At 42.6% G+C, this 22,970-nt stretch overlaps 1 protein-coding gene across 3 annotated transcripts in view; it reads right to left on the reverse strand.

Annotated features, from left to right (window-relative positions):
• Positions 1-9,835: 9,835 nt before the first annotated feature.
• GATA3 (GATA binding protein 3) overlaps positions 9,836-22,970 on the reverse strand; it is a 28,691-nt gene continuing 15,556 nt past the window's right edge. For 2 of the 3 annotated variants that reach the window (XM_083860284.1, XM_083860283.1), the window contains exons 4-6: positions 22,627-22,772; positions 17,053-17,178; positions 9,836-11,194 (exon numbers count right to left, since the gene is read on the reverse strand). In XM_083860284.1, coding sequence (XP_083716410.1) covers positions 10,910-11,194; positions 17,053-17,178; positions 22,627-22,772 — 557 coding nt within the window. In that variant the 3' untranslated portion in view covers positions 9,836-10,909. The remainder of the gene's footprint in view (positions 11,195-17,052; positions 17,179-22,626; positions 22,773-22,970) is intronic. The other variant, XM_083860285.1, reaches the window with a different exon arrangement.

The following is a 22,970-nucleotide window of genomic DNA, read 5'->3' on the forward strand; positions in this document are numbered from 1 at the left end:
GAAGCATTAATTTTATGTAGCTGAGAATCAAAGTATTTATGTGTTTGTTTATTTACCTATACAATGGCATTTCAAGCTTCTTTAGCATCATTGCTGTGTCTGGGTGCCCTCCAAATACATGCTCAGATGTTAGATAAGATAAATATTAAAATTATTTGTGTCTATAATTATTGCTGCTGCTGCCAGAAGCCCTTTTGATACCAAAAAGAAAACCTGATTAATGCAAATTAGGTGATCATAATAAACATAAAGAAGAATCAGTGCAGCACTGAGCACAGTTTTGACATAAAAACAAAGATGCACAGATCTGAAAAGGTTTGGGCCTCAGACACTTTCCTGGGATGCCATTTGGGGGAGAAGTTTTTACAAGAAGAACATTAGGAGTCTCTCACCTAACTTACCCACTGTATTCCTTGGAAAAGCCCTTGCAGTCAAATAGTGCATGGCCACTTCCAAAATAACCAGAAAATCTTCTGTGGGAAGGTCAAAGGCCAGCAAAGTCATCCTTGCTTTGTCAGTCCTGGGACTGGGACTTACCTCTCTCATTTCCAGATATTGGCAAATCCCAAATTTTCAGTAGAGCTACTCCATGAAAAGAAATGGGGCTTCCTAGGATGTGGATGGCATCCTAAAAAAGACTGTCTAAAGTATGTATAACATTAAAACTTTAGAAGTGCTTTTTCTCTCTACCTACTGTCAAGAAGCTCCAGACAACTACTGGTAAGTAAACCTTGTATTTGTAGCCTGGGAAAACCTTAAGCCTGAAGACAAATATTTGATTAGATATACCTGAAAGGTCATATCTCCAGCTGGGTATTTAGCCTGGTCTAAGGACCTAATAACAAGCCTGGATGGTAGAGAAACATGCAAAATTGTCCTGGTAATGCAGAAAGAACAGTCAGAAATTTGTTGCAAGAGACCTCAGAAGGAAACTTCAGGTTTTTTCAGCATCCCAGTGTGTCACTTCCATGAGCACTGATGAAGGTTTTGGGGATAAGAGGGTTCTAAATGAAAGCCTTGTCTCAAAACCAGGAATATTGCTACTGGATACTCACTGCAAAGATAATTTGAACACGAATGTTGTTCCTATTTCATGTAGCTCAACTAATAGGTATAATTCAGACATAACTTCCTGGATTAATTCCAGCCTTAGTGTCACAGCTCTGACACCACCAAAACCAATTACACTGGTACAACTGAGGTCAGAAATAGACTTCTCCTGACTACTAAAATTTTAAAAGACCAGCCCAAATGATGACTCCAGTCCAGGGGTAATTCCACTTTCCTCTAGGTGTAAAGGAGAAAAAAAATACCAGGATACTGGTACAAAAAAAAAAAAAAAAAAAAAATCTGTTTTTTCATTGCCCTGAGGCACATGTGCTGCTAACATTTGGAAGGAAGACTCCACCTTCATAACTGCCTCTCACTGAATGTCAACGGAGTGTGGTCAAGATTATATCCCAGGCTTGAATCTCCTCCTGGGAGTTTCTTTTTTAAAAGCCTCACACACCAGGGCAGGCAATGGCATCTATTGATCATCTGTAACAGGTTGTCTGTTCATTTGAGGACCAAGAATGGCTGACAGCCCAGGAAATCCAACCCTCACACAGGGCTCTGCCAAAGCCGACAAACAAGGCAGGAAGCTTTCCATCAACACCTCAAGGGAGAGGAGAGGGGTTTTTCAGAAGCCACCTCTTCCACAAGATCAGGATTTGGGTTGATTCATGTTTCTGAATCAACTGCTGAATCAACTGAATCCATCTTGCTGCACTTAATGCTTCAAGGTGCATTGCTGAACACAAGTGGCAAATCCAGCAAAGACTAGAGGGTTTAAGGATGGATTATATGGGACAGGGGAATGGACTCAGAAATTAAGAAGCAGACACTTTGAGTGTAGGGTCTTTTGAAATGAGATCGTGTGTTTTTATGCATAGGAAAGGTTTCACTTTGGTCTAGCAGAAGGGATGCAGAATGAATTATTTTGAAGGTCAATCTGATCATGTTTGTGGGTGCTCACCCCATCACCTGGTATGTTTCAATGTGCTACAGCTCCTTTAGGCTCATGTGTGAGTGTCTCAGACTGCTTCTAATCCCATTCTGCAGGTAATGGGACCACAAATGTCTCCATACCCATAAACTGTGGAGAGGGCACATCCCCCATCTAGGTAATGTAAACTACCCAGGTTCCTACGATACAGTCAGTCATCAAACTGAAAAATTGTCAAAGATTATGTTTAAATTACATTACAGAGCTACCTAAAAGCATCTGGAAATCTCTCTGATTATCCTCCCACAGTAGGAATATGTTTATATGGATCGATCTCTGCCAGAGCACTTATCAAAATCAATAAACTTCTATAGGCAAGATGGATGTTTTCCCTTCCCTGTCCCTGGATTTTCAGGGGCTATAGACTTCCAGTGCCTTAAAGGAAAAATGGCTAATTCCTAGGGCAGGAGATTTATGGTGGAGAAGAGAGAAAATTTGATTATCCCATAGCCTGAAGGGAGAATTCCATAGTTCCTGAGAGTGAGCCGAGAATGAGGCCTGGCAACTGATTTTAGCAACACTGGCATGAAGACCTGGTCATCAAGGTTTGAAGACAGATTTTATTTGGAGAGCTATTCACTCTACATGCACGGTGAAGATGCATGACATCATGTCAGAGAGGTGGATCAAGTAGACCAGAGGGAATGGAAAGAAAATTCACTAAAAACATTGGGTTTCCTCATCCCTCCAAACATCATAAATCATGTCTGAGCTGCTTAGTCACTCTGTGCTGATCTATCATACCCCAGTAAAGCAAGCACTTAAATGCTTGACTATCCTGAGGTCTTTGAGAACGCGGGAGGTTTGAAAAGTTTATTGCCTCCTAACTCTTTTCTTTCTCAATTCTTAAAAAAAAAAAAAGAAAAAAAAAGAAAAAAAAAAAAGAAAAAAAAGAAATCTTCCAGACACCAACTCCTTCCACTCAGACAGGTCAGGAACAGTTTGGGCAGATATCCTCTACACGACAAGCAAGTGAAATCTGAGACCTGCTGCTAAAGCCAGGAGCCAAGGAGGACCTGGGTGTTGTCCACTCCAAAGGTAAGAGCTGAGAGACAGGACACTGAAACAACAACTCACAGCAGAGATAGAGAATTTGCTGATCAAGGTTTGTGTTATAAAACTTCCAGTCAATTTGCCAATGGAGTGTTGAGGAGAGATGCCACCAGAGCCTGCACACTGGTTTTACATCTCTTGATGCAAAAGGACAACTCTGTAAAACAACAACAACAACAAAAAAAAAAATTCCTATGTGACATCCATGAAGCACCTATGCAGAGATGACAGGGACAAACATACATCATCAAATCCATAGGCTTTCACCTTCCTCTCCCATGACCCCTATGGAAAAGGTCTCCTAAATACAAATAAGGTTGGCAGGAGCAGATGGAAGCATAACTCTTTTTGGATGTCCAGGGTTTTGTAGAAAAGCCACCCTACGGAAATTAATAGGCAAGAATATCCCTTTTACGTCCACGCATCCAGTACACAGAATGAAAATCCTTATGGAAAGGTTATCAGTGTCTGACAAACTTAATCGGGTTTTCATAAAGGAAAACATCCTGCCTGCTATTAATGGAAAGACCCTGGGTGACTGTTCAGAAATCCATCATATGTTCAGTCCCTCCTTTCTCATTTTTGGCTTTCCCATGGGTCTGGTTCAATTCTTACTTGAGGATCCTCCTTTCTCTGTGCTCAGCATAATTTTATATTCCCCTCCACTTCCTGTCCCATACTGATACTTTTAAAAAAAGTCTATTATGAAGCAGCTGCAATCAAGAATAACAGTTCAGGACCCGTGTCTATTCATTACTGTTTCCTCAGAGTCCCTAAATATAGTTTAAAATTTATCACAGAATCTATAAATCTGCTCCAGTGCGACTCTGCAGGAAGTAAATTCATCAGCCATCATTTCTGCATGCGTGGAGAAGAGGGATGACCTTCTGTAACTGGCTGGAGGTTTTGCAAGGGAGGGAACTTCACCTCTTGCAGAGAGGGATCCTCTGCCCTCCCTAGCCCTAGTCTTGGCTTGTGGGGGAGCAAACCCCCAGTGTCAAAAACAAAGTCATCATCACCCCTCTGCATTCACAGCAGTCCATACTGTGACTTCTCCATTTCTTCTGACTTCTTAATTTCTCTCTATGGTTGCAGCTGAGAGAAGAAGCTCCTCTATGACTGGTGACTATCAGGAAAGAGTGTAATTAAAAGCAGAACTGGAGATAAAGGGTTGTATTCTGACTTGGAATAAAGAAATTCAGGTCTGCAGACAGCAGTGCTACCTGCAGCCACAGGACCACCCCAAGTTATGCCGCGGGTGATTTGTGATTTAGCAGGAAAAGAGTTATCCACTCAAGAAGTGTGAGGAGGTTAATGTGATTCTAACACACAAACAGTGAAATAAACAGTTGCACAGTAATATTGCAATGCAATAATAATAGGGAATTAAAATGGTCATGGGCTAAGTCTAAATATGCATGCAGGTGGTTCACTAATTATCCATGTTAGCATGAACACCAGTATGTGAGGCTCTCAAGCAAATTTTCCCTGAGCATTTCAGTCACTTCTGTCTTCCCAGAGGACAGGTTTTCATTAATTATTTCAGTGCTTCTACAGTCGACAGTAACCCAGAGTGGAAATGTAAAAGGACAGGTTAAATAACCAGGTGTTTTGTACCTTGAGAGAAAAAAATGAGTTGAGCTTCAGGTCAAAGCCTTAATTTAAACTTATAACAAGGGAAATATACTTCTACAATAGAGTGATCCAACATCCACCCGGGAGTCTGCATAGCCTCAGGGAATTGTATGGAACAGGTATAAATTTGCTACACATTTGTGTTGTGCCTTGGTTTCTGCAGAGCTGTGGCTTAGATATCCACAGAGGCACACACAGAACCAGCACAGACAGACAGGTGACACAGGGTCCCCCCAGGGCTCTGGGTACAGACACACCCAAGCACAGGCACAACACACATTCCATCCCCTTTGTGACAAGGTATGGAGTCCATACCACCCATAAGCACCCGTCTATACCTGTACATCTGTATTTCTACAGATGAATGCAATCAAAAATTGCATAAATAAATAAATAAATAAATAAATAAATAAACAGTGTGAAGATTAAAAAAATCAGCCGCCAGAATGTTAGGAAACACCAGACTGAATTATTCACCCTCTCTCCTCCTCTATTGTTTCCTCTACATGTGACAATCACACCTGGTTTTCTCCTTTGCCTCATTCAGGGCATGGGGAGGACATTTCTCTTCCTAAGCCATGGATCTGTATTTTGCTCACTCCTCCCTCCTGATTTCCTGAAGACATGTCAAAGCTGATGAGTTTTCCGAGGTGCTCATCAATCTGCACCCAAACTCTGCACAAGTGATGGATTAATCTTCATAACATATCATCTCCCCAGATATAGGGATGGGAAGGAGTGGAAGAAATTCAGCACTGGATTTGCAGCTCATGTTGAAATGAACATTGTATTTTTATAGAATTTGTTATTTGATACTTGATAGTCTGAAGGATAAATACAGGTGTGAGGCTCTCTGGCTTTAGATACCACTGAGAGTTCTGCAGCCACAAAGCAGTGTTGTGGTGTGAAATTTGACATCTAGGTGATGATCAGATATGTAGTATCTCTTTCCATGTGACAAGACTGGATTGAGTTTTCCAATGTCATATAGAACCTCTATAGAAAGGGTAAATAGGAATAAATAGGGGTAAATATGACATTTTAAAGGCTTAGTTTACAGGTTTTTTTCAATAAGAACTTCTTTTGGTTTGGTATCCCATACACCTCCTAAGCTTTACAAAAAATGAAACAGGTTCCCTCTTGTCCCTCCATCAGGACTCTGATTCTTCTCCAGATTAAAATCAGTCTTGAGTGAATCAAGAGTCTCAGGGGCCAAAAAGGAGTATGAGCACTTGTGGCCTATGGTCTGTGGACATTAGAAATACAAATTATTCTGGAGGGGAAAACAACCCATGCTGAGGACTCATATTTTGGGGGAGTAACTTCAGTGTAGTTTTATTCTGGCCCTGAGGCCTGAGATGAATGTAATAGGTAGAGGTCCAAGGAAACCTTCATGCTTCATGAGCCAAGGTAAAATCTCATCACTCCAAGGTGGAACTATCACCTTGGAGGAAATCACTTCAAAAATACATTGCTAATCTGAACCTAAATGCAGGTCTGGATGCATCCTAAACCAACTTGTGATTCAAAAGCACAGGATAAAAATTAAAAGTTTGCAGATTGTGCTAATTGTAACATCCCTATTTTCTCCAAGCTTGAAGCACTGAGGCTGGAAATCTTAAAAATATCCCTTCAATATCACAACAGCTGTGTGTACATGTGTGTCACTATGGGAACAGTAAAGCTAAAATATTAACTGAGATCCTAGAATCCTAGAATATCTTGCATTGGAGGGGACCCACAAGAATCACTGGGTCCAGCTCCTGGCTCTGCACAGGACACCCCAACAGCCACACCATGTGCCCTGAGAGCATTGTACAATCACTCCTTGAACTCTGTCAGGCTTGGTGTTGTGTCCACTTCCCTGGGGAGCCTTTTCCAGTTCCCAAACACGCTCTGAGTGAAGAACCTTTTTCTAATACCCAACCTAAACCTACCCTGACTCAGCTTCAGGCCATGGCCTCAGGTTGTGTCACCAGAGAGGAGACACCAGTTCCTGCCACTGCACATCTCCTTTGGGTGAGGAAGCTGTAGATTGCTATGAGGCCTCTCATCAATCTCCTCTTCTGTAGGCTGGGTAAATCAAAGTGATTGGATTGAAAATAATACATAAGATGTCTTGATTCAAGTCTCATTGCATTCACTCATTAGGAATCTTTCCACTGATGTCAATGGAGCTCTGCTTGGAGAAAAATGGAGCTGCAATGGACACAGCAGCACAGCAGCTCTTACTCACTCAAATTCCCAAAAGGAATTTTTTGCCTGCAAAATGACCACAAGATTTGGCTCCACTAATGACTTCCATGGTGTTTTTTTGCACAATATGGATTACCCAAGTGGAGCCATGACTCAGAGGGTTTTCCTGCTCCAACCTGCCCATCACCAGCTCTTCCCTGCAACCTCAGCAATGAAGAAAGGCAGAGTGGCCATTAACAAGGTGTTTGTCCAAGAACAACAGTTCTCAGCCTTTTCTGTAAATCAGATGTTACTCATTAAAGGGAAGGAAAGAAGGAATAAAAGTCCACCCAAGCAAACAAACAAAACAAACGAAACACGAAGCATAATCAAAATCACGCAAACAAAATACTTCAAGACATGAAAATACTGGAATATTTGCTCAAAGAGAATAAAATCCTAAAAGATAAAAATTAGTTGAGAAATTGATAGAACAATAATGTTACTTTAGCATCGTATGTGGTAGCTGGGGGGGATGTGATCTTAGGGATTCTGTTCACCCTCCTCCTGACATTGAAATATAAGATAATTGATGTAAGAAGTCTCTAGACAAAATGTATATATTTCCTAGAGTATATGCAGACAGAGTGTCTCCATTTGTGTCCTTTACAGGATGCTCATTCTCTGGGCTGGCCCCAATCCTGCTTCATTTCACTCAATGCCCCTAAGACCTGTGAAACAACATCAGAAGGAAAGTGCAAGAACGTATTTCCACTTTTGAGGAAAAGAAAGAGAGAAACTCAGGAGCCAGTTCCATCTAAGGCAAGTAGGAAAAAAAAAAAAAAAAAAAAAAAAAAAAAAAAAAAAAAGAATAATTGCAGACTGCAAAATTCTGCCATTCAAATCCTCCTCAAAATTTTACCATTGCTGAGGTCCTGGAATCAATATTTTAGTCTAACTGCAATCTGTTGAGGAGCAAAAGGAGGGAAAGGTTGTAGCATTACGAATTAAAAAATAATAATCTCTCAAGCTTAATATCAGCAAAGATGATTATTTCCTTTGATTTGTCAGGCTAATTGAAAATAGCTTTATAGTTCACAGATGATTAATTAGGAGCCAACAAGATCTCCATTTGCATCTCAGTAATTCTTCACTCTGTTTTATTTCGACATTTAGTCTTTATGCTTAAAATATTCATTGAGAAAGCAGAAAGGTGATTAACATAAGATTTTAAATGTGTACTATTTGTTCTGACTTTTTTTTTTTTACACATTTTTGTCAACAGAGAAGAAAGGGAAGAATATACAACATTACAAAACGATTACTGCCCGTTCCACTTCCATCTGCCAAATCCTCCTTTATGGTAGACGTGCTTTAACCAGGTTCGTTTTGAAACAGGGGAGAAAGAGCCCAAAGAAAGGTCAATCCTCTGCCCCTCCTCCCCCAAATCACCAACTGTTTGACCTCTGTATAATCATCCTGAAAGTTTTGAAGTGTTTTTTTACTTCTTACATGAAACACCCTTGCTTCATGTGAACCATCCTGCAGCAGCAGATTAGACCATGCCACTGCTACCCCTCCCTCCAGAGATCACCAAAAGGAAAGTGGGTTCAAACAGCTGTGATAGATATGATGATATTTTTTCCATCCACCTGGCACTGAAAGGCAGGAGCACACATATTTCTGGGTGAAATAGTTCACTCAGCATTAAAAATATAAAAATAATTTGCAGGTCAGGTCTGTTGAGGTTGTATTTTTTTTTTACATTTAGGGGTTGTATTTTTGTTTGGGATTTTTTAAGCATTTTCTCACAGCCTTGGTAACCTCTGTCTTATCACCCTGCGCTTAAATCTCCAGCAAACGGAGTGGTTTGATAAGAAGTTTAACCCTTTATTTGGAAGGTGAATTCCCAACCCTTATGATAGTATAAAGCTGGATGAGTAAACTCTGAAAATTAAAAGAAGAATGGATTTCTAAGGATTAAACCACCAGAAATGAAACAATAAGAGCCAAACTCTGCTGTTATCAATAGTAATATTAATTAAAATTGCACTGCTTCAAAGAGAGCTCTTGCAGGATGGGACTGGCTAATGGCCTTTGAATTTTTGTGAATTTTCCTCTCTCATCAAATCCAGTTTTCATGATGGATTCTGCCCTTTCCTCCAAGACAAGGGCAGATCTGGTCCATCCTGATTTCACATCAAGATCTCAACTGTCACTCGTTTGATCTATCACTGAGTACCCAATGAGGCAGAGCAGAATGTGCTTTTCTGTCTCCTGTCCAAAATCTTTCCTTCTGTTAAAAGCAGTTGGGATCATAAGGACCCTGCTTTACCTTTGCCCTTATCCCAGTCTCAAATTGTCCTCAACACCAGTTTGCTCATGGTTGCCTGAGACCCAAATGGACCCAATCCCACCTGGGAGCCCAAAATCACACAGGGGCTGCGATTCAAGGGACAGGGAGCACACACTGGACAGTGGGATTACACTAACATGCAGTCCATTTATTTTTGAGGGTTTTTTTCCTTTGTTCTGTGATAGTTCTTTTTTTTTTATATCAAGCCACTGCAAACATTGCTTTGGCTGTCAGTCAGCGTGAGTGCAGAGACACACATTCCCATACCCGTGGTAACTATGTAATAAATACCATCCAAACAAATGCTAAGAAAAATTAATAAAGAAAGAAAAATATTCCTTTTCCCACCCCCTCAAGCACAAAACACTGTTAAGTCAACAGAATTTAATCTAGTTTATTCTCCAAAAAAAAAAAAAAGGAGGAAAAAAAATACGAAAACAATACAAAACAAAACAAAAAAAAAACAAAAAACAAAAAACAAAAAACAAAAAAAAAAAAAAAAAAAAAAAAGCAGGTCTTATCACTAGCAGTAAATAAATTTGTACAACCATTCAGTCTGTATAATAGGATGAAATAAATCTACATCTTTCTTATTTTGGTGCGTTGAATTATACATACAAACAACAATTACAGGAACTTGTTCACAATGCGTATAGACCTGGAGAATGGCTATCTGAAACCCCCTTGTTGGCAATGTCCGCATGTTAACACTGATTGCCTGACACCATTGGTACTTCCTATGTAAAAAAAGGCCCGTGGCCCAAAAATGAATGATCTCCCTACAGGTTTTATTTATTTAGTTATTCAGTTAGTTAGTTAGTTAGTTAATGCATCATCAAAACCGTTCTAGCCAGCCCCCTCCCCCTTCCCCAGAAAGGAAAAAAAAAGAAACCGAAATAAAATCCAACCAAAAAAAAAAATAAAATAAACCAAAATAAAAATAAAATAAAAGGAGAAGACATGACTGGCAGTTGGTCCATTTGTTCGTAAGACCACGTTTCCTCTTGGTCTGCATTGTTTGTTTTTCTGGTTTTTAAATTGTCCTCCCATCTTCTTTTTTTTTTCTTTTCCTTTAAAAAAAAATTCTCTCAGAGTCCTTCATGCCTTTTTTTCTTTACAGCTCCTCAGATGCAATAAAGTCTTCCTCAAATGTACAGTATTTCTTACAATATAAGTTATATGCAATGTTCAGCGTTTTTTTATTTTATTTTATTTTATTTTTTCACAGCACTAGAGATCCTGTCCAATAGGGAATGCAAGTTCTGAATGGCTTATTCACAAATGGTATCCAGATTCAGTGGGTAAGAATACATAGACGCCATAGTGAGTTCCTTTAAAAAGTGGCAAACATCACTTTTTTAAAACTTTTTTTTTTACTTTTTTCTCTTTTTTTCTTTTTTTTTCCTTTTTTGTGCCTTTTGTAGTTTTTTTCTGCATTTTTAATTTTTTTTTCTCTTTCTCTTACGCCTTCAAATAGCTCTTTTTTTTTTTTTTAATTTTTTTAATTCTTTTTTATTTTTTTTTCCCCCTCCCATTCGATTTGGGATGTCAGACCCATAAACCACACGCCTGCAAAAATGCAAGTAGTATATAAAGTAAATCTCATTTTGAGACTGTAAGCATTCAGCAGGGGAGTTCTCTTGCTAACCCATGGCAGTGACCATGCTGGAAGGGTGGTGAGGTCCAAAGGAGAGGCTGGATGGAGGATGCATCGGTGTCGGTGTGGTCAGCATGTGGCTGGAGTGACTGAAGGGTGAAATGTGGCTGATGGAGGACATGTGTCTGGAGAGGGCGGCAGGGTTAAAGGAGCTGCTCTTGGGAAAGTCTTCGAGGTTGTCATGGACCTTTTTGCACTTTTTGGACTTGCTAGACATCTTTCGGTTTCTGGTCTGAATTCCTTCTTTCTTCATAGTCAGGGGTCTGTTAATCTAAACAAAAATCAATTATTTTTTTTTGTGCTTCCATCCCTTCTCCCCAAATCACCATGGGATCCGTGTACCCCACACCCCACCCCAGCAGGACCAGCTGGTCACTGCCCCCCTCCTCCCAACCTTTTCATTTCCATCCCAAAATTCAGATCCCTCCAGGAAATCCAAAGCTTGGTTGAAATTTCTGAAGACAAGACAGAAAATTGCTGGCAGAGCCACACAGGAGCAAAACATACCCGAATAATTCACAGCAGCTGAAAAATTTCAACTATCTGCACATTAGGTAATTGCACTGTGTTTAGGTATGAAACCAATCATTACCTCCTGGAAATATTCCCCACAGACACCGTCTCACCCTGAGGCTTCCTGTCCGATCTAAAACCATTAGCAGCAAGAACTGCTCGGATCTCAGTGCTATGAGGGGGTCTCAAGCTTTCACAGCTCCATTAGAAAGCTGGGCAGCTGTTCACAAAAGGGACAGATATTTGTCTTATTTTTCTTCTTTCCAAAGATTTTGCTCTGATCATCCTTTCTGGTTTTATTTAGCTAATCTGATTTTATTTCTAAAGGCTTTCAGTTTGTTTGTTTTGTTTTTTAAGGGAGGGCTGAAACAGGTATCTGTGCTGACTAGCAAAGCATTTTCTACATGCATACAAACATATCTGTAGGGAAAATAAACATTAAATTCTCCTCATGAAACTACACAGCAGAAATTATCATCCATGCATCCATCAGGTTTAGGAAATGGTAGCAAAAGGTCTGTGGGACATCCAGTAAGAAACTCTTATTATTCTTATTACTTGAGGCTGTCCTGTGCAGGGCCAGGACTTCGATGATTCTAGTGGGTCTCTTCCAACTCAGAATATTCCATGATTTTGTGATTCTGTACTGCATAGAGAGCCAGCATGCCAACATGCACTAGCACAGGTGACATGAAATTCCCACAAACCACATTTGGAAAGGAATTTATGCCTCCAATGTCCTGAAACAACCTTAAAAATCTCAGCTTGAGAATGTAAACGGGTCTTGCTCTGGCTCCTCTGCAGGATTTCACCTATAGCAGAAGGCAGCAAATCACCCTGAGGCTGAATCATTTTTTGTAATAAATGTGAGCACATGATAATGCTGATGGACATTCTACAAAAAGGAGAATAAAAGGATCCACTGTCCACCAGGATCTACTGTGAAGGACAATGAAAAGATGTCTCTGCAAGGGTCCTGAGCAACTCTTTGCCCATAAGACCTTAAATCAGCACAAGGAATGAAGCGTTCCCTTCTTCCAGATCACAGCAAAGTTTCACTTGTTGCTCCTCAGCCCCTTTCTGGTCTCTTTGCACAGCATAGGAATCATTCTTGGATTTCTCTCCCCAGAGAGGCTGGGGTAAAATAGTTCCCTGTAATATGCAAAGATGGAATTATAGGGAGAGGAAGGACCAAGGCTTATCTCTGATTTGTCATTCCATTCTGAATTTGCAACTCTTTTAACCAGCAGTGACAAGAGCCTTCACCTCACCTAAAAATAAGTGAATAAAAGGCTAATTCCTCTGCCTCTGAAAAAAGGGAGCTAGAGAGAGCAGCCCTGCTTGCCAACAGCTAAAGGTAGGAGGGAAGAATTTGCCCATGAGCAGCCCAGCAACAGCCCTGCAGCTGCAACAAGCAAAAATTAAGATGTCGTGGGTTCCAAACACAACATAACCTGCTTCCCTGGCTTTCTGTCCTTACTGAGGGAATGAGGATGCACACACAAGGATGGCCCTTTCCTCCAAATAAATGACTGGGATTGGAAAGCTTTGCCTGGCCTGTTTTAAGTTTTTAACAGGAATGTGTTGCTCAGGTTCAAAGCCAGGAAGAAGTCCCAAGTGAGCTCCACCATGCAGCAACATTAGAGGAGGCCAGGAAGTGTCAGCTCCTGATGAATCGAGCTCAGATTTGGGGAGGCACACACAGCCTCAGCCCCACCAGCTTCAAATGAGGATCTGTATCACGACACAAAGGCTCAGGGGAAATCAGAACCAATTTCCAGCTGAAGCAGCAAAGTTTCAAGCTTGGAAGCTGGTTGTGGAAAAGTAACATAAACCTGGTGGTGGGGCTGGAGCTGTACTGGATCTTGGAAAAAGCCCAGGGTCCTGACCCTTGCTTGGTGTCACATCCCATAGGACACTGAACACTTCCCCAAAGTAATATCTCTCCTGTTTCACTCAATCTCTAAGAACAGGATGGCCCAGGCTATGATCTGATGTGAAACTCAAGGATGGGAACACCAGCTCTGTTCCAGGATGGTGACAAAGCCATGGCCAGCCCCACAGCTGGGGTCAGAGATCAGCTCTCCAAGCTGTTGGCTGGCCACATCATCCCAGTGTAAATGGTCTCACACTCCAAGCAGGTAACTAACCCAAGAGCCAAGCAGATAAGGACTCAGATAAATGTCAGGAACCAGCACAGTCAAAGCAGCAAGCTGGAAATTTTTTCCAGTGACTTCAAAGACCAGTCACAGCAGGGTTAAAGAGGTCCCCAAAACATCAAAGCCAAGGACCCATCTCTGTTTCTGGGGTAGAGAAATGAAAGACCCGGAGGGAAGACCTTCTCCGTGAAAATTCATTCTGATAAAAATGACAAACACATGCTAAATTAAAATTAAACCAGCCCAACGCATGTATATGAAATTCATTAATTTCAGATGGAGCCAATTAATTATGGGCAGGAATTATGCTCTTTGTTTTATCATATGCAAAATACTCACTGCTCTGCTCTGGAGACACATAGGCCTGCTTTAGGATACTGTGAAAGGGGCCTTTTCTGATGAATTTTACCAAAAATAATGGCAAATCACTCACTTCTATGGGCCCAGGACAGCCTGCTGTGCACCTCCAGCAAGGTACACTCCCACTCACCCCTGAAATGTGTGAAGGCTCATCCCACTTCTAAGAACTGAACTAACAAGGATGAGAACCTCATATTCAACACAACAAATCCAGGGGATAGTCTTAACTATTAGAGGTCTGATCTTGCTCTGACTGAAGACAATGGGATTTTGCCATTGACCTCAATAAGGTCCTGTCACTGAAGTGGATTTATCCTTCAGACATAGTCATTACAATGTTGGGTTAATCTTCCAGGCTGGCTGTATCTTAGAAAGCACTCTGGGATGCCACGGGATGAAAGGCACCGTATCAATGTGAAATATTAGTCATTGTTAATACTGGTGTTAATGGAGCCAGCTCTTGTTGAAGTCAGTGGGAGGAATGCCAACAGCTTCACTAAATGCACCCCAAGACTATTATGATTATTGCTTATATCCTACTGACAAATGGGTTTGCTTAAGCTGTGGGAATCAACAGTAAAACAAACTGATATAGCTCCATGAAAAAATTAACACCGTGGAAAAAAAATCAGCCTTTTCACGTCTATCATTCCCAGTGTGGACATAAAATCTGGGTAAGTTTCAACTGCAGATCAATCCATTAAAGTATCCAAATCATGTTAAGGTCCCAGAAATTTTCATTAAACCCAAAGAAAAGAAAAAAATGGGGAGGGGTGGTGGATAAAACAGCAGACAGGAATTTGCTACAGCCTACCCTGAAACAGGGTTAAGTCAACTTCCAAGAATCCAAAGACCTTCCACTGGCACTGGCACAACATTTATGCTGACAGCTGCTTGGGAGGGACACATTACAATCAGCCTCTCTATTTCTGACCCCTCTCCTGATGGAAATCAGGAGATAATACACACACACAGAGCAAGACCACACTTCTCACCACAGTCATAACTAAATACTTTAGTAAATACTCTACTAAATACTAAATACAGAATATTTTAGTAAATACTTTAAGAATTTTTTTAAGAAAGGATCTACCCACTCATATCTGGATTTTAGTATCCTTGCCTGGTTATTTTGCTGCACACAGGAGCTCAGTCCTCTGGGGGTTTCATTTAAGCAGGATCCATTAATGGCGTTGCTCATAAGGCAAGATACTACTTGACTTTGGTAAGTAGCTGTGCTGAGCTTTTTAGCAGCTGTTGGTGTTTTTAATGAATACGAAAACGGTTCCAATGTGCTCAAGGCCTGCCCCATGTCACAGATTTCACAGCTGGGTTGGCGTTTCCCTAAACAGTGGGTCTAGAGGTCAATCCAGGCCAACTAGGTTTGCAGTGTAAGTGCAAAAAAGAAAAGGATGTGCTCTTGCAGGCACAATTCTGGAGAACTCAGACAGCATCCTAAGCACTTCAGGAGGAGATTTCTCCAGTCAGATGTCCACAATGGAAGTAGACATATCACAATTCATCATCCTGACATCTTTTGCAGTCATGGGGAGGAACTACACTGTCTTCAAGGGTAGAAAACATCCTATTGAAACAAAGGCATCCAACAGGATCAACTGAGAAGAGCCTATTTTCTTCAAAGGGCTTTGCTGGCTACAGGAGGAGCAGCTCCTTAGAGGTTTCCCAAACTTTTAACGCAATTTAAATCCTACCACTGGTAGTTACAAGGCCAAAATGGAAACAGAGCACAAGCATAGATCCCCCCACTCAGTGAAGCTGGCTGACCTTGATCCCTTCTTGCCAAGGAAAGAGCAATCAGAATATTTTCTCACGATATTCTGAGAGTTTTCACTCTGGGTCCAACCTATTTGTTTGCAGTGATCACACTGAGAGTTTGATGACAATCTTTACTCGCTACATGAGACTCAAAGAGTGTTGAGACACCTCCCCACTAAAGGGTAAACATATTTTCCTTTTTTCCAAGAGAGATGCCTCCCATGAAACAGGTGGAAAATTAGCCTGGTTGTTTGTTGGGTTTTTTTTCTACTTAATCCAAACTTGTTTACTCATCCAAAGAAACCAAACAGTTTGAAATAACAAATGGAAGGGACTGAGATACCACAAGGGTTGGATGCCCCATGAAACCCAATACGTCTTTGATGTGTTTGCATGGGTGGACATAAGGGCAAAACATAGCCCCAGATCTCCAAACCAAACACAAAGCAATCAACCACTAGTGGAAAAAAATATATATATCAAAGCAGAGAAATAGCAAGTCTTTTCCTTCTTTTGACACAATAATTATTCTAATGCCACATGTGGAATGAGAGGAACAGGAATAGCCTTAAGTCTCCTTTATTAGCAGTATTATTCAGTAGAAGAATTTTCAGGTCCCTTTAGCTCTTTCCCTGAGGCACATATCCCTGGTTCCTGCAAGCTGGCTTTGCATGGAGATATTAGATTAAATCTGCCAGCCACTTCATTCCATTTCTCCTTCCCTTCCATGACAGATGCTTTAAAATTCACATCACAGGTCGAACAGACTCTGCAACCCGCTAACTAAATCAAGTCCTTTTTTGGTTTGGGACTCGTTTGCATCAACCAGCACAAACATAGGGCCTAAATAAATCATCTTTGGGGACAGCACAAAGGCAGCCACAAACCCAAGAATGATCTAAATAGTTTCTGGCACATATTTCTTTTCTTTTTTTTTTTTCCCAGAGTTTGCATTTGCTGGAGGAACCAAGCTACGTACAGGAGGGGTATCGGCTTGCAGGACAGTATGTTATCTTTTCCAACTCTCTGAGTCCAACCAGCAGCAGATAATGTCTCTCTGTGTTGGCCCACCCCTCCTTTCTTGGCTCAGGCATGGAAAAGCTCTAACATTACCCATGGACAGCCTTGTTTCATACCTCCCCAAGTTGGATAAGCTACATTTGAAAGGCTGACAACTCATCACTCCAAACCCCAAGGTCCCCAAAGGGATAACAGAGGTCTCGGCACCACCCAAGACTGGAAATCTTCAAGTTAAGGAAGAGTTTGGATCATTGAGCACCGAAGCTGAGGCCTCATTATTGAGTATTACAGTCACACTTACATTGTGCAGCTTGTAGTAGAGCCCACAGGCATTACAGACGGGATCGCCGTTGGCATTTCTCCTCCACAGGGTGGTAGTGGTGGTCTGACAGTTTGCACAGGACGTGCCCGCCCTCCTGGCTGCAGACTGTGGGAAGGAGGGAAAAGAGAAGGAGAGAAAGAGAAAAACACCGGTGTTAAAAAAAAAAAAAAAAAAGGTAATCAGCAAAATTTCTGAGAAAGAAAACATCAACCCTGCAAGACTGACGCACATCAGCAGAGGCCTCCAGAAACCGACTTGTGAGAACAAATAATTATTGTGAAAAAAAATCCCCAAGGTACTTTAATCCCAAATTATGTGTGAACTGAATCAGGTGCCAAAGGGCATCCTAAAAGTGGGTGCCTAAACCTCTGATAGAACTCATCAAAATTAGCAGCACTGGCACAGCCCATTCCAGAGGGGAAAAATGTTATTTAAATGCCAACACATCTTTCCATCCTACTTCTCCCAGACCCCCCCAGGGGTCTAATTCTGCAGGCAGGGCCTGAACTGAAAATTGCTGGAGTCAAGGGCGTGAGTCACCCTGGCTCCAGCGAGGGCTGGGTGAGACCCGGGTGGGCAGCTGCTCGCCGGGCACGACCGCAAGCGCAGCCCGGTGCCGTAAACTCAGCTCAGCTTCAAAGGAGACGGGCTCCAGATCGGAAACAACACCGCGGCAAAGAGCAAGAATCCCAACTTTTTTAATTACACCCTTGTCTCAGCCCAAGCCTTCATGTTTATTTAAGGATTGGTAGCAAGCCTGAAAGAAGAGTTTACCGTTTCATAAAGGGGTAGGAACAAGAAAGAAATCTGCGCGTCAAAGTTTATGCAGAAGGTTTTTTTGTTAGCTGTGGTAATGACTTAGCAAAGTCAAATTTAGTGAAGTTGCCCTTCTTTCACATGCATAAATTCGTACTTATCATTTAAAAACTGTAACTTTAGCAAACAAATTGTGCTTCTGCCACTGAAGGAGGAACAGGACTTTTCAGACTGCTGTGTGAGAGCGTATGCGTGTTTGCGTGTGTGCAAGCGCCTACAGCTCCTAAAAAGAAAATAAAAAAAGACCTTTAGATCCCCATCCTATCTCTTCTTCATCAATATGACACGGTCCCAGAGCTCTGATTTCATCCCGATGCGTTGCTTTCAATGGGACTGCTCATGTGCTTAAAGTTAAAACATGTGCTTAAGCGATTTGCCAGATCATAGCAATGCTTGGCACCTTGCAGAACTGAGCCTTTAATGCTCTCTTTTGTGCTCTTACTGTTTCAAATTTACCCCTCACCCCACACAGCCGCACACTGTAGCACATCCAACATTGGAAAAAAAAAAAAAAAAAAAAAGAAAATACCGCATCTTTGGATACCGTACAACAAACCCAAAATGCAAACATGGACACTGGCACAGCCTTAGCATTAATACCAACTCTTGTTAGGTCATGTTGCAATTTTAATCATAATTGAATGCGGCGTAGGTGGAGAGAGGACGGGTTGGTTTTGCTTTAGATAGAGTAGGATTTTTATTTTCCTTTAAATTAGACAAAAAAGACTGTCTAAAAAATAAATAAGACAATGCCCATGAGCATTAGGAAGCATCACAGAGTGGCTGATCCGACAGCAAGTGGCTCTCTCAGGCTGCCCGTAGGGACAGTTCCATTTTGCCTGACCATAAACTACTCTGAACCAAGCCAGTCCCAAGGAGACCTTTATCTGGATTCTCTGTGCTGATGACAAGCAGGAGCTGGGGACAGCACATGGGACTTGAAAAGATCCCAGGACCAGCAGAGAAGATGAAGGATCCCACCATGAAGAGCAAAGCCCCAAACTGACGCATGCACACCTCGGACCACGCCACGGACCCAAATTGGGTTCCCTTCAAAATCACCAGGATAATGAAATAATTAATGTGTTCCAAATGCAGCATGGAGACAACAGCTTGCAAAGCCAACTTCTCACTAAAGAGCTGGAGAGGAATCTGCAGGTCTCTACCCCCCAACTTCTGACACTCGGCACGCGTGGCTCGGAGGGGCACAAGGCTGGATTGAGTCTTTCGGCGGCAGCTTTGCCTCTATCAGACCCAAAAATCAAGCCTAAGGAAATTTCTAAAAACCAGTGATATTTGACTCAGCCCACACAGGGGAAACATCCCCTTTGAAAATATTTGGGGTTTCTGCACAGTGCTTGCCGTAATTTCTCTTACAGCAAGCGCGTTCAAAAGACACACCTGGTCACCACCTTGCTGCCTCCAAACTCTGACATTAAATAGGCAGATAAATCACATCTACTGCCTTCTCTAAAACCATTTCCAGCCACTGCGTTTCACTTACAAAAGTTCAGCATCATTAGCTGAGTATTTTGAGTTCTTTTCGTCCCAGGCTGCACCTTTTATGCTGTACCAACTTCTACCGGAGGCACGGAGACACGGGCAGCGGGCAGGAAACAATGAATAATAACGCTATTGTAAAGCTCCCAGCAATGGCATCCACTGACGCTAATCACCGGCTCGGGCCTGGCCATCTCAGTAATGGGATGACTAATTAGCTGCCCCATATCATCTATAGGACCAAAGCCCGTGGCACAGCTGCCAGTGAGCAAAGGCATGACTTCAGAAGCGCCAGCAGTGATGGGAAGGCAAAGTTAAGGAGGTTGGAGGAACCAAGTAGTAATAAAGATGGCTAATTAAGGGGCATTTTCAGTGTCTGCTTTTACCCACAAAGCTCCAAGCATCATTTTCCTAAAATAAGATTGCATGTGCATGGGCTTGCTGAGAAATTGGCTATAATCCTTCCAAAACCAGCTTGGCTTGACATGGAAACGGAGAGCTCTGCATCTGCATGGGCAGGGAGTGGGAGAAAAACTAAAGAAAGGTTTTATCTCAGCAGTGATGGGGCTGCCTGTGACAGGAGCAGGATTGGGCTGAAGACTTTTTGGGCAGTGATGGTGTGGTACCACCTGCCTGATCTTGATCCCCCTGCCAACATCTCCAGGTCTTCCACCCTCCCCCTCAAGATGAAGCAGAGCTGTCTGAGCCATCTCGGCCGGCAAGAATTCATCCCTGTCACCTAAAGGACACCCTCACAAAGACACCCATGGAATTTAACAAGGCTTGGGCTGGGTTCTCAGCACCTAAGAATTTATTTTCCTCCTCTCTCCCACCCATCAGATCCTATCATCAGTTTCAATGCAGCTGTGATCAGAGCCTACGAAACCAGCCCAGGGTCAGGCAGGAAACTTGTGGCAGAGGGAAGGGGCTGGATCCCCACCCCGAGCCTCCATCCACAGCCCTGCCCAGCCCTCCTGCCTTCCCAGCAGGAGAGATCCAGTCAAGCCACAGCCACACGCACGTCCACATGCAGGCACAGAAAATGCAATTCCATGCCCAGCTCTGGTGCCTTCTGACTAATTTTTTTTTTTCAGAGGTTAAAAAGAGAAATAAATATAGGTGCAAACAGCATTAGAGATGTTTCTCTTTCTTTTTCTTTTTCCCAGGAAGTGCTAGGGTGGGGGGGACGAGGGGGGAAGTAGAAAAATCAAATTTCACATATAGCAAAAGTTGCATTTAAAGAAGGGGAACTTTTTGTAACTTTAACTAAAATGCCCAAAGATTGGAGGGATAATGCAAGACAAGGTCTCCCTTTACTTCTTTCCTTTCTTCCTCTTTTTTTTTTTTTTTTTTTTTTTTTTTTTTCCCAAGAATGACCTTTTACTATGTATTTATTTATGTAGTTCATTTTACATGTGCCGGGCTCAGGGTGACTCGGGACATTCTTTCGTGGTTCCATCAGACACTTTTTGAAAACTCTCCCCCTCTTTCCAGGCTTTCCTATTCTGCCTCCCCCTCTGCTTGTTTGGATACGCTCAAGCTCCTGTGTGTTTGGACTGGGGAAACAGAGCTGTTGTTTAGGAGTTATCTCCAGGGCTCAGATATCCGGCAGCTTTTTCCTAGGAAGTTAACTTTACACATAAAGAGAGAACGAGGAAAAAAAAAAAATAAAGAAAACGGGGGCTGTGTGTTTAAGACAGAAGGGCCAGCGGGGAGGAGGAGAAGAGAACAAGAGAGCTGCCCAAAAAAAAAAAAATCAAAATTCCAGGCTGTACTTCCCTCCCTAGAAAGCTTTTCCTTTTTTCTAACAAGGCTATGAAAGATGAGAGAGACAAATATTTTCCTATAGGGGAAAAGCTCGTAGAGGAGGGCACAGAGAGGTTTCACACGCAGGAAGTTTGGTGGGGTAGAGGAGAAAACCCACATCTTCCCCAAAACTCACATGGGCTGGCAGAGTTATTGCTGATGCCCCTCACAGCGTGGCCCTTCCTGGGAATGTACCCTGCAAATGCTTAAGGAGCCAGAGGGGATAATGCTGATACAGTTTTATGGGTGTCTCACAGGTGAGGAAGCTGATCCTGACCTTAGAGCTGCCGGACAGAGCTGTGAGCACCTTCAAGGGGAACACGAATGAACCAGCCCTGTCCTGCCTGTGGGGTCTGGCCATGCTGGGCACAAGGCTCACCAAATTGGCCAGATCCATCCATCAGCTCACAAATTCCACAGAGAGGCAAGAGCCACTTTTCCTCCACATTTTGAGCAGCCCCCAGGAGCCCTTCAACATCTTTAATCCTGACAAAACCAAACGTGCCTCGATTCGAAACATTCAATAACTTCCCAAGCGGGGACCATAATTTTTTCCCCCGCTTGATATATTTTTTCCCCTTGTGGTCTGTCTGATTATTTGCCAAATACACTTTAACACATTTATTAGCCATGCCCACAGCTTCCAGACCTTTTTGTGGCTTCCAGGGAAATGCACGAACAGATCGCTGGGGATGCTGTAACGTATTGCCTGTGCTTAGAGCAGTCACCAGTCTTGTAACTGTTATTTCAAACATTTACCCACTCATTTTGTCTTCCTCCAACTTCTGTAGCCTGGGCATACGCTCAGTTCTGCACACTCACTATCCTCTGCCTTGTGTCCTTGTGACACAATTTGAGACCCAGATGGGGCAGACATAAATGACCACACCAGGTACCAGTGGCACCAGGATTTGATGGTTCCAGCTCTTTGCTGGACCAAGGTCTGTCTGAAACCCCAGTGACACCCTAGATCCAGTTTGGGCCCCCTCTCCATGACACCACCAGCCAAAGGGGATAGAGACACATTAAGAAGGGGAGAGCAGAAGTTTGAAGAGCCCAGGAGAAATTTAATTTAATTTGTATTCCTGATAATCTCTTTGGTCAATGAGAAATTATTATCCTGCCCTTAGGCCCTGGAAAATGTCACTGTCCTTGGGTCACCATCCAGAAGCACCGTGTGGAGTTGAAATCTCAGGTCTGGTTTGCAAGAAGCCCTGCATCTTGATTTCTTAAACCTGTTTTGCAGTTTGCAAAAGGACCAGACAACTGAGGCCCAGAGCAGCTGGGGATGTCTCTCCAAGCATCCCTCCCTCCCACCCCTCTGACACAGTGGGATCAGTAGGAGCTGGCTGAGGTTCCATCCCGAGCTGCAGATAAGAAACAAAAGTTGCAGAAGAAGAAGAAGAAAGAATAAAATAGAAGGAGACTCACCAGTCTTCTCTTGGGTTTGATCAGGGGCCGGTTCTGCCCGTTCATTTTGTGGTAGAGTCCACAGGCGTTACACAAATAGTGCCCAGTGCCGTCTCTTCTCCACAGAGGGGTCGAGGTAGCCCCACAATTTACACACTCCCTGCCTTCTGGAAACAAGAGAGCACATGGTTCATTTAGGGAAAGCAGAGATAAAAGGGGATGGGGAAAGCCCCCCTCCCCAAAAAAACCCCACAACCTTCCCAGAGACCCAGCCATGCCAGGCCCTGCCACTGCCCCCCAAGCTCAGGATTTCCAAAGCCATGACTGAATGATGGCCCTGGAACACTTTGGGGGGGTCTGTTCCT

Source organism: Zosterops lateralis, assembly GCF_965231275.1.
Source record: "Zosterops lateralis genome assembly, chromosome: 4".
Lineage (NCBI taxonomy): Eukaryota > Metazoa > Chordata > Aves > Passeriformes > Zosteropidae > Zosterops > Zosterops lateralis.